The sequence below is a fragment of the Pieris rapae genome, chromosome 12, assembly GCF_905147795.1.
Source record: "Pieris rapae chromosome 12, ilPieRapa1.1, whole genome shotgun sequence".
NCBI lineage: Eukaryota > Metazoa > Arthropoda > Insecta > Lepidoptera > Pieridae > Pieris > Pieris rapae.
The window spans coordinates 8,216,063-8,229,037 of NC_059520.1; the positions used below are offsets into that span (position 1 = coordinate 8,216,063).

The 12,975-nt window shown below is 32.9% G+C and overlaps 2 protein-coding genes across 3 annotated transcripts in view; one reads left to right on the forward strand and one right to left on the reverse strand.

Moving 5' to 3' along the window:
- The window catches only part of LOC110995213 (nephrin), a 333,726-nt gene that overhangs the window by 133,223 nt on the left and 187,528 nt on the right, over positions 1-12,975 (forward strand). The gene's annotated exons all lie outside the window — the stretch shown is intronic.
- On the reverse strand, positions 5,691-8,371 carry LOC110995211 (secreted protein C). 2 transcript variants are annotated; one of them, XM_045630342.1, is made up of 3 exons: positions 8,008-8,371; positions 7,301-7,399; positions 5,691-7,210 (listed from the first exon to the last, which is right to left on the reverse strand). In XM_045630342.1, the coding sequence occupies exons 1-3, from the start codon at positions 8,294-8,296 to the stop codon at positions 5,736-5,738; spliced, it is 1,863 nt and encodes a 620-aa protein (XP_045486298.1). In that variant the 5' UTR covers positions 8,297-8,371; the 3' UTR covers positions 5,691-5,735. The 2 variants fall into 2 exon arrangements, with proteins under 2 accessions (XP_045486298.1, XP_022117962.2); XM_022262270.2 differs by having other exon boundaries at positions 5,691-7,399; positions 8,008-8,370.

Sequence of the window (12,975 nt, forward strand, 5' to 3'; positions counted from 1 at the left end):
GGTCGGTGCAGCCACTACGCGTTAGAATGTGACAGACTATATAGGCGTGTTAGTCTGAGTCTGGTAGAGTGGTAGTGGTAGATTGAATTAATATCAAATAAAAAAAATACTGCATAAATAAATAAATAATTGTAATTGCATAAGATCATAAAAAATGCTATGCACGCTTTACCGCGGCAGTTCCCGGGTGCCACATATTTTTATATATAGAAATATGTTGTGATTTACTAGCAAAACTTTCTTATACAAACATTATTATTGTATGTGACTGAGACATAGAAAATGTATTTGTAGTTCAACGTATTTAAATATGATGGAAACATTTTTGTTGTTTTTAAATCCGAAATCAAAGTATAACACATTATAACATTTTATATTGTGTTTTACTGATTCTATTAAATATTTAAATGTTTAATACAGTTAAAACAATTTTTAATATTAGCCTTTTGAGAATGCAATCTCCCCAGACACCTAGATTTCGAGATGTGTCGCTTCGTATGATATAGTTACCAAAATACACTGCACTAACAAGCACACTAACGAAGTGTTTCGATTTTATCGTTTCCATACTGACTGGAGTTTCTCGGAATCCGATATATTCATACAGGCTGTATTGACATAAATATACTACTGACACTTCGTAAATGTCAAATATAAAAGTAAGGTAACATTTTTAAATTGAAATTCAATAGGGGTGTAATAGATAACTTCAGTACTACAACTAGTAGAAATGCAATTAGTAGATATTGTTGTTAAGAGCAATTTTGGTAGTTTGGGCAACGGGCCTCAGACCTGAGTTTTATTTCTATGTGTGCATTTATCTCTAGTACGGTGAAGAAAAATACTGGGACGAAATCGGCATGCGTCTCCAAAAACCGTCGGTGAATTAAAAAAAATATCAACAAATACTGAAATCTGAGGCCAGAACTAAGGGTTTCATTCTACTGCTATCTTTCTAAGCACTTAATGCTTTACATGAAGATATTATATTAGAAAGAACATTAAGAAATAGCTTATGTTCTATCTTTACAGTAAAGTTTTTACTAATCCAAAAAAGGAAACCCCTAATTCTTTTTCTAACAAATTATGAGTACTACTCTTATAAGTTCAGTTAGTACCTAAGCATGAAAATAATCAATATCATATTGTTACAAAACAACTAATATAAATATGGCAAAGAACGTAAGATGTGTATATGCTTAAATTTCACATAGCTAGTTAGCTTTTAATACATTTCACACAAAATTTTGTATTTTTATGGGAAAATGTATAAAATTAATTACGATTTTTCATTTTCAAGATGGTTTTAATTAGGTTGAATTAATGACTGTAAAATTTTAATTTCAAACTAATTGCTCCATTTTAAACTTAATTTATTACTTGTTTGTTTCAGGTAAGTCTGCAGGAATGGTGATTTATTAACGTCGTAATTTAGTTTAGCCATGAAAATTTAAAAACAGTTGCTGTTTAATACTATTTTTGATAGTTTTCATTCGTTTTTTTTAATATATTCGGCTATTTAACCATTAGCATAAAATTAAATTTATAACTTTTAAAATACATTTGGGATTTTGGCTTGGCGACTTAAAATCTTTCATAATAAAGTTATTTCCTTCCAATAGTAGGTAACTTTAGAGTTATGAAGCCCGACAAACCTCTCAGTAATACACGCTAGAAAGCATGTCAGCTCATCAGCCTTTCGTCTAAACAGTTTTTCTAGGAATCAAACTTAGTATGCCTGGGTAAAATTTGGGTGGCGCCGATATTTCAGCAATTTGCAAAGCAGTTGAGGTATACTTCACTAGAATCACAGAACTTGGAGGTAACCTAGCACTACATGATCTCATAAAATAATTTAAAAAAGCCACTAACCGCCTTGTGCTTACTCGTTTAGTAGCATAAACACTTGTTTACTACTTAATCTAATACAACAGATGATCAGCATGCCCTGTGATGCATAGTTCCCTTCCAGCTATTTCCTTCCCTGTCCAAGTTGTGCTATTATATTCTATACTCTTTATAGCGTATGCCTATTGTTTATTGTCTTCTTTTTTCCATATCGTGGTTGCCATAGTATTAAAAAAACTTCACGAATGTCAAATTATACGTGATATAGGATAAAATAAATAAGTATACGCACAGTCTAAAATGCACCCATATTTTAACCCACACATACGTACGGTAGAACGGCATTATTTTTCCTTATTTATCCTATCCTTAAATAATAATTTCATCAAAATATATAGAATTTGTAATTATTATTAAAGCTGCTGGCTACTTCAGTTAGTAAATGATTCTAGAAATGGGATTTAAAAATTAATTTAAAAAATCGAGACGCTAAAATAATTATATATGATTTTCTTTAGTCTATAAGTAGTGTTGTTTATGCATCACCGTTTATTCATAACCACTATAAATACCAGATGCAATAATAGAGTTCGAAACACGGTCATTTTAAACAGTTACCACGCTCAAACTTCGACTAAACATGCAAAACCATTTTGCGATCTAACAAATTGCACACACCAACCTATAATAACTACAAAATATGCACAAAATTTATATTCCTGCAGTGTAATAGCAAGAGTTTTATAACTTATGGCCACGAATTTAAAACTATTTTGCGGTTTAAGTAGCATTATGGCCATCAGATTGAAAGCTATTCTCATTGTATGAAAGGATTTGTGATTGTTAATCACGAAAATTACTTTTAAAAACTAGAAAATAGATAGGAATAATGGCTTAAAGAATTTCAAATAAGTATAACGTTACTTGTCTTCAGATGGGTCCACCGTCTATATTATCAGTTGTAAATGAAAACAATAGAACATAAGAACAATGTCTTCGCGTCCATACAGACTGTCAGAATTTTTATTGGACACTTTCGTATATGAAATATCTTTTTTTTATTTTTTTTATATAATAGGGGGGGGGGGCAACAAACAAGCCTAACGAGCAAAAAGGCAGTCGTCGCAGCCCATAAACACCCATTTTTAGTGAGTGCGTTATCGACCTTTAAGGGAGGAGTTCGCTAGAATTTTGAATTGTTGGAGGTCGTATCTCTCAGGGAAGACTCCGCCGGTAGTCGATTCTACAGTTTGCTAGTTTGCAAAAGAAAATGCCGTATGAAACGGACTGTGGAAGATATCCAGCCATCAAGATGATGTTGGTGAAATTTTCAATATTATTCTTAAGTAAGCTAGTTTGTAATCTTCTATGATGTCTCAGTGTAGATTTCATAGATTTATTTATATCTTTTGGTGTACACGCGTATTAATTGAAAATTCTGAGGCCTGTATACGCAAATTACTTCATTTACTTATGTAAATGTGTATGTCATTCACTTATAATGTTATCATTATAAGTGCTTTTTAGCGCTCGTAGTCTGCGAGACAATATCAAAAGATAATTATTTTATACTTAAGCCTTTAATTGTGTAAAACAACATTCTAAATAAACAATAAAGAACTAAGAATCAGATGCATAAACTCATCTTATATGTCTTACATATCGTATAAATAGGTATGATAATACAATTTAATATTTGTGTTCACTATATTATCTTAATGAAGATAACCTTTCAACTTAAAATATTGTCTGTACAAAGTTTTCACTTCGTAACCAATAAAGTAATTTTGAATTGTATGAACCAATTATTTCAGAAATTATATAAATTTTATATAAAAAAGAAAGGCCAGTGTTTCGTATTCAGTTTAATAAACTTTTTGTTAATGCAATTTACCTTAACACATTAAATTATAAACTATTAGTGACCAATATTTACTTATTTTTACATTTACATTTTTATCACTATTTGAGCATTGCGTATTCTCTCTATTTTAACAATTATTTTAAAACATAATTTTATAAAAAATGCTTGTCATAATGTTACATAGTATACAAAACAAAAAACCTTTTTAAGCTCCTTAGAATTTAAATAAACAGTATTTGAGCAGTTTTCATTGTCTCCCGTTTTAATTTTATTACTTTAATACTTATTATATATACATTTATAAATAACAAAAGAGGATATAAAATAACCAAACGCCCGGATATTGTCTCAACGGCGACAGATTTCTACAAACAACTATACTCTACCCAAACAAGCAGAAAGAAAGAAACGACGCTAGAAGATGGAGAAGAGGTACCTGATATATTGCCAAGGGAGGTAGAAAGGGCTATCGAGACTCTGAAAAAGGACAAATCACCGGGTCCAGATTACGTCACCAACGAGCTTTTGATAAGTCTAAAGGAAGTATTGGTACCTACTTTCACCGTTCTCTTTAATGAGATAGTTAGAACGGAATCAATACCGGAACAATGGGCAAACTCGACGATAACACTTATACACAAAAAAGGAGACAAGAGTGACATCAACAACTACAGGCCCATAAGCTCTATAACGAATATATACAAAGTCTTCGCTAAAATAATTCTACATAGACTTGGTAAAATCTTAGATGACAACCAACCTATAGAGCAGGCAGGTTTCCGGAGTGGATATTCGACAATAGACCATATCTTCGTAGTAAGGCAAATCTTAGAAAAAAGCAAAGAATATAATCTCCCAATCTACCTATGCTTTGTTGATTATTCTAAGGCGTTTGACTCTCTGGAACATGAAAAAATATGGCAAGCCTTGCAAAGTCAGGGGATAAACAATAAATATATAAAAATAATCAGGAATATATATAAAAATGGAAAAACTAGAATAAAAATGGATAAATTAGGAGGGATTATAAATATTGAACGGGGAGTGCGACAGGGAGACCCTCTATCACCTAAACTGTTTTCGGCTGTTCTGGAGGAAATTTTCAAAAAACTAAGTTGGGATAAGTACGGACTAATGATAAACGGCGAAAGATTGAACCACTTAAGGTTTGCAGACGACCTAATTCTATTTGCCTCAACACGCGATGAACTGGAGAAGATGGTCTCAGACCTTGACACAGAAAGTAGGTTTGTCGGTCTGAAAATGAATACCGAGAAAACCAAAGTAATGACGAATTCCAGAAAGGAAAAAGTACTGTTAAATAACAATATTATAGAATACGTAGATGAGTACTTGTACCTCGGGCAGACAATATCTATGACCGATTCAACAACAAAAGAAATCGACACAAGAATAGCAAAAGCATGGAAGAGCTTTTGGGCGCTTAAAGAAGTCATGAAAAATAAGAAAACAAGCATGGTAATTAAAAGAAAGGTCTTCAATACTTGTGTACTACCTGTACTAACATATGGATCACAAACTTGGGCGCCTACTAAAGCGCAGTATACAAAGCTACAGGTGTGTCAAAGAGCGATGGAACGATGTATGATAGGGAAAACAAGAAGAGACAAAATAAAGAATACAGTATTAAGGAAAATAACTAAGGTAACAGATGTTACAACAACGATCAAGAAGCTAAAGTGGAAATGGGTGGGACACATCGCAAGAGGTACAGAAAAGTGGAGCAAAAAACTGCTTAACTGGTGCCCAAGGTACAGCAAGCGCAAAAGAGGGAGACAACTGAGAAGGTGGATTGACCACATTAAAGAAACGGCAGGTGGTACATGGCAGAGAGTGGCACAGTGTAGAGAGGAATGGCGGGATTTGGAGGAGGCCTTTGCCAAAAAAGGGCACACAGATGCACCTGAATTAGATTAAAATGAAAATTTGTTTAAATTTATAAAATATGTAATGTAGATTATCTGAATAAAGGCTATTATTATTATTATTATTATATATACATTTACACTGCAATAAACATAGATAACCACCACGGTGGTTTAGATAACCATGACTTTAATTTTTCTCTGGGCGGCAAAAACCCTGAATCTCTTTTTGGTTCCGGCATCTTTGAATATTCCATTAATGTGAGACAATCTACTTTTGATCTAAGTCGATGATCTCTTGTTACAATTTCGACTTCACATTCCATGTTGTTGAGTTTTGGTGGCGGACCTTTAATAGTTAAAGGATCCTTTAACTGTGTTGTTGTCGTTGTTGTGCATGTTGAATTTGTAAACTCATTTTTGATATTTGGTAGTGCTGTAGTTGAAACATTTAAATTGTTTATTGTTTTATTTGTCGATGGATTAATTGTTGATGCACTTGAGGCATATGATTCGGTGGAAGCTATTGTATTGTGCGTCACATTACTTGTTGGTGTAGTGGAATTCCCAACGGCAGTTGAAGGATGCGTTTCCATTGAAGGGATGGTTGTTTCAGTATTTTTGAGTTCAGTTGTGCTAATTGAAGTACTATTCTCCTTCAAAGGAATTGTTTCTGTCGAAGTTGTGATATTCTGGGAAAGTAAACTGGGTGTTGTAATATTTGTAGCTGCAACAGTTGACGTAAGCGTTTCTGTTGCATTAACTTTACTTAAACTTGAATTTACAGGAATAACCGACAAAGGAGTAGCTTCAGTAGTTGAAGTGGATACGGATGTTAAGTTAGCTTCTGTCGAAATTTTATTTGATACTGTAATATTGTGGCATACTGTTTTCTCTATACGAACTGTTTCTTGAGGCACTTTTTTACTTCCTTCAGTAAACGTTGATACAATCTCACAAGGTATTTTTAGTTCTTCTATTTTACCGCTTTCTTTTACTCTTAAAAGACAATGAGCCTCTTCGTTGCTTTTAACAGAGGGGCGATAAGATGAACTAGTTCCGGAGTCATATCTTCTCCTATAGTAGTCGTCATAATAATAATGATCATGGTAATGTGTATGAGAGCGTCCTAAATTATACAGTGTTAATCCAGTTAACAGGTCATTATAACGACTTCCAGAATCTCTATACTGGGTGATATAAATATGTTGAGGAGAAGTATAGTAAGTTGGCACATAAGCATGACTTCCGTAAGAACCACTACTATATGACGGTCCTATATGTGTAGGTTTATATCCAGAATGAGAATTAGATATGGTACTTGGATGGGTTTGTGGAGGTTTGTTATAGTGTGTATTTGGATATTGTGGACCTGTAGGATGATAACCTGTATTAGATGTTGACACACCGGTTGATACAGGGCGGTTATTCGAACCAGAGAGTCCTGTGGAAATAGGATATCTACCTCCTCCTGACCCAGAGAGTCCAGTAGAGGCTGGGTATTTACTACTTGCTCCCGATCCAGATAGACCGTTCGATGCCGGATATTTACTTCCACTTCCTAAACCAGATAGACCGTTTGATCCTGGATATTTACTTCCACTTCCTGAACCAGATAGACCGTTTGATGCTGGATATTTACTTCCACTTCCTAAACCAGATAGACCGTTTGATCCTGGATATTTACTTCCACTTCCTGAACCAGATAGACCGGTGGACCATGGATAACTTCCTCCAGAATGGCTATTGGAGCTGGAACCAGAGAGGCTACCTGACCATGGGTAGGAGGAGCCTGTATTTCCTAAAACAGTTTTATTCAATCAACATATAAGTGATAACAATATAATTATATATATATCTGTTTTTTATAAAAAAATCAGTTTCAACATAGTGCCACAAATTATAACACTATATATACTAATAATAACAATGAACCGTATCTTTATTTAATATGTGATATTTTATAAAATTATAGTGACCTAAACATTTTAGTTTAAAATAAAATCTTGTAAATTATACAAAATATAAAGTTATGTGACCCAATAAAACAAATACGGATGTGTATTTTCAAAACAAGCTAAATTCAACTAATTTTTAAATATCACCAGACCTTATCAGATATTTGCTTCCGAAGCCTAGTACTTAAACCAATGTATATATTTGTATTATTTTAAATGTGTCCAAAATTGTATGAAGACCTGTTTTATGTATAGACAAGTTCCAAGTCACCTGACAATTTGTTCCTATATCTTTAGCTTTTATCTTGTATTATATATAGTTAATAGATGACACAAAAAGTATAGCATATTACATTTTTATCCATTGTTACTATATTTGTTAGTTCCTGATAAACGACTTTATACTCCAAATTGAGGGGAAAATGAGAGCGATTTTAAAAATGTGTTGTACCTCTGCCTGACAATGATGGGTAGCTGAGTCCACTAGATCCAGAGCCTGATAATCCGGTTGATGATGGATAGCCATGTGAACTGGATCCATATCTCGAGTGGCTCGAAGATGAGGAGCCTGAGCTTGGTTTACTAGAACCCCATCCCCAAGACGATCTCCCAGAACTACCCTTTCCCCATGATCTTCCAGAACTGGAGCTTCTAGAGCCACCACTGCGTCCAAACTTTCCACTTACAGAATTCAAAGCAACATATAGTATTAATAGGCACAACAAATACTTGTTGACCATTATAACACGCACTCTCTCGAGTGATAAAACTACGACTGGTTCGTTTAAAATGCGTACGTATTATGACGCTGTTACAAACCGCAGGTCAAAGAGGAGATGATAACACAATTCCAAGTAAACATTGCTTAGGGAAAATGATCATTTAACGGTAATAACATGACAAACAACATAGCTGTTAATTATATCTCATTAATGTTACAATTTATTCGGTAAAAGAATTCGCTTTATGGTCACATACGTCACGAATCACGTCAGTATCAACTATTTGCTTTAAATATTTATGTATATCGTTTTAAAATAATTATGAAATACTTACTAAGCTAAACAACTTTTTATTGCATAACTTACCATAGCTATTTAATATTTATAAAAATCATTTAAAAGAACAAAACAATTGAGTAAGGCCTAACCTATGACCGTTGATTATTATATATAAAGAGATCCCCGGCTGTGCACCAATGTGCTTTCTGTCTATGTGCGCATTTAACATTTGCTCGAACAGTGAAGGAAAACATCGTGAGAAAACCGAAATGTCTTAGACCCAAAAAGTCAACGACGTGGAGCACTGGAAGCTGATCACCTACTTGCTTATTAGATTTAAAAATGATCATGAAACAGATTCAGAAATCTGAGGCCAAGCCTAAAGGAGGTTGTGGCGCCACTGATTTTTTTTATTGGATGGTTGTATAATTGTTTAATTCTTCAATTTACCTGCACTTTTTCTTTTATTAATCTGTAACTTGTACAAATAATAATCTACCGATATCATTCTTAAAAGTCAACTATAAGGAATTATTTAATTTACAATTAAAACATCAAAGAATATTTAAGTCACGTCAACTGTACGCAGATTACACGGCGCTAATTAAGGTGAGGCTAATTACCGGTCCTTGATATCAATATCTCAACAGAATATTATATCGGACTTAGAAGATATCTGATTCAAAGCTTATTAAGAACGCTTTGATCTTGGATACCTTACAAACGGGCTACGAACTGCTGGTAGAGCAAGATTCCAGGGATTCCATACGGTATTTTTATAAGTATTATAATAATGTTCTCTTAGTACAGGCCTTTGACGTAATCCCTTCCTCACAGTAGATAACTTCCTATAGATAACAAGTTTTACATACCTAGCTGCAAACCGGGATATATGATTTTAAAACAATATGTATATATTCTTCATTGCCAAAACAAAAAGTAAGTAGGTTACATAAGTTATCAGGCAACGGGCGGCCTTTTCGCTAACAAGCGATTTCTTTGAGACAATAAAAAATAACACATAATATAGAGGGTAAAGTACAAGAAGTGCATAATTAATTAACAAACAGATACTAAAAATAATTGGTTTTAACAGGTCAATTATAATATATTTTAAAATTGAAACAATGGGACTCAATTATATGAATATTTTGCATTGGATATATTTTTCGTATAACGAAGATTAATTCAAAGTTATAAATAATAAAAAAGTGTTTATTCATTTTCAGTAGGTACATTTTCATTCCTAGGTGTAAGAGTTGGAAAACCTTTTAAGTAAAAAATACCTGTGTCAGGGTTCCCAGCTCTTCCATACACAAATTTAATTTTTAATTCCTTAAAATAATTACATTATTTAACCTTATTTTATTTATCATTTTTCAACCGCTATCAACATGCCTGCGTGTGTATGAGTAAGTGTGTGGGTGCAAATGTGTGATTAAGTGAATGAGTAAGGTGTGTATTTACATATTAGGTCTCAGAAACAGCTCTAACACTGCATAAGGCGTGTTCATAAGCCAGTCCTTTAGTCTTTTATTTAATTTGAGGTATTCAAGAAACTCAAAAAGGTCGTCTATTATGATAAAATTAAGAATTTAATACAGCCAGCATTTAGGGTACCAAAGGGCATATAAAAAATTTAAATCATTTAAGCTAACTTATCGCACTCCTTATTTCATTTTCTTTTGTCTATTTCTGTCAAAGCGTGTTTACATAAGAAAAGGCAGATGAGGATTTTAGACAAAACTGCGTTTAGATAAATTTTTATGTACACCTTATGATACACCTTAAACAGTGTCTGTGAACACTAATTTTATGAAACTTTAATCATCACAGTCATGATAACGAATAGCAAGCATATTCGCTAAAAAGCTTAAAATCTATGCGGTGTAATATTATGCGGTGTAAATATCTATTTCCTACACACATATTAATAATACCTTGACCAATAAAGTTGTAATAATCATGAAAATTGGACAATTAGAATATGTGAAGACATTTAAAAAGTTTGGTCCCTGTGGCAGTATTATTTTAATGCGTTTCTTCGCTGTATTGCGATTCTTATCCAAGCGAGGAAAGAACCAGCTCTGGGGCGTCGGTACTATATTTTTTTTTTTAATTTTTTTTTTTCACTACATTTTTCTTGTTCTTCTATCTTAACAGTAATTACTAATACGATAGAATTCCAAATAACACCCACACCAACTATTCTAGATAAAAACATTAAAAAATTAAACTTATATTCCTAAATATATCTATCCATAACTAACTATATAGCTGGTTCTATCTACCCTCTACTTTACTCCAAAATGAACGAAGACCTCAGGGATGAAAGACGCATTGCTGGTCGGACTGTCATTGATTTCTGTAAATATGTCTTTCCTCCGTTATAATCTTAAAATAATACAAAACCCATCTCTCATGCGCAAAGAAGTCATTCTATCGTTTCACAAATTTCCACGCATGACTTCACTAAAGAGTGAAATTCTATTAACTTCCGTTTACAGTGAACAGAAAAATAACGGGTACCATCAAAAGGCGAACGAAATTAAGTGTCAAAAGCAGTACATAAATCTTATCAGGGCGCAGTCGGGTCGTGATTTTAAACAATCAAGTGGTTAGCGACAAGAAATCGTTTAATATGTTTCTTGTATTGTTTTATTTTAACTATCAGGATGATATTTTTTATTTATCAAGTTCTATAGTTCCCAATTCAAATTTCGAATCCCAATTATTTGCGTGTTGTTCCCACGAGTTTGTAAGTCCGTGCTCCTATTTCACCATGCCACCTACTGATAGAGGAAAAATCTTTGTTTTTAATTTATTTTATTATTCTTGATTACTCAAGATGTCTTATGGAATATGGTGTAATGGTTGCAGCTTCTTACAAACGTTGTGTAAAAGAAAAAAACTTGGCGATGAAAAAGAGTGGCGGAGAGTTTAATGCCAGTTCTTCTCTTCCGTTCTACGCCATTGATTTAAGAACTGGCAGTAAATGTAAATTTACAATCATTTTAATTTTTTTGAGCTTTAAAAGTGTACTTGTTTACCTATATGAATAAAGATATTTTGATTGATTGATTGATTGAACATCAGATGAGCCAGTTTAAAAACAAAAACTCTAAAAATCACATTCCATGAAATTTATTTCACACGCCGCGACATAACTATATTTTATTCACGCCTTCAAATAATATATCCCTGAAATACAAAGAAAATAATGCACTGATAAAAATATTGAAAAACTCGTTACATCCCCTAAGGTTTTACATAAAAGGTTAACAAAATAATGTTTTTGCGGTACGAAACTTTTTGAATTAGCTGACGTAGGTTAGGTTTAGTCCCGGGGGTTCCGATAACTCAATGAAGCCTACCTTTATAATCCCAACACGGCTACCATTTTACTATCGAAAACCGTAATGAGAGCTAACCAAATTCGATTTGACATTTTTATTATCATTTCCTTGATTGGGTCGGTCGTCCGCGGATTCGGTTCGGGTGACTGTTGTTTCTGGTGTAATAAAGTTTAGCGCTTTAGGAAATCTCAGAGTGCTTTACCTTGTCAAACGCTTTCTCTGTTATCCAAAGAGTAACATCTGTTTGCAAATCTCTAAATTTTTCTACTAATACTTTTAGGAAAACATGAGCCTCACGAGTTCCTACGGCAGAAAATCAATCTGATTAACTCCCAACTGTTCATCATACTAACTCAGCTGTATGTGAGAATGCTAGTTTTTAGCGTTCTATACTTGAAGTAGTGTTCTTTAAGTTTTACTATCAAAACACAATTTGACGCAATGTTGCAGGAACTATCTCGTTGGATACAACCGCTTTTGCAACCTTACCATGATGGACAAATTACTACTAATAAAGTTACATTATAATTTTCACTATGGCAAAAATTAAAAAAAAAGTATATTTACAAATTATTACTACATAATTATTACATGAATACATAAACTAAATTTTTTTACGGAGCAGGCATATGATGATGGTGTTTATTCCTATCTTTAACTTATAATAAAATTTCCTTAAATTGGTTGCTTATTCTATAATCATATTCAATAAAAAATCAACTACCATTATTATGATTAATGGTAGTTGATTTTGGTAGGCGATTAGCAGTTTTTTTTTAAACATATTATTTGTAACCTTTACCTAAATAATAATAATTAAAATAGATAAAAACTATTCGCTAAACTACGCAGATATATATTTGTAATTAAATCCTGTTATACTAGTAAACAAGTTCTCTAAATAAAAATTTCAAACAAAATAATCTTTAATCTAACATTTTCAATATTGAAGTAGTAATCTGCTATTCTCATTCTCCCCTAGTATACTCAAGATAATCAAACTTCCACGAACACAAAAATAATATATCTTACAAGGAAAAGGGGTAATGATGAATCGTTCCA

Coding starts and splice junctions, on each gene's coding strand:
- LOC110995211 (XM_022262270.2), bottom strand. CDS start 8,296: ATGGTCAACAAGTATTTGTTGTGCCTATTAATACTATATGTTGCTTTG. Junction 7,400..8,007: donor CCCATCATTGTCAGGCAGAG/GTACAACACATT, acceptor AAACTGTTTTAG/GAAATACAGGCTCCTCCTAC.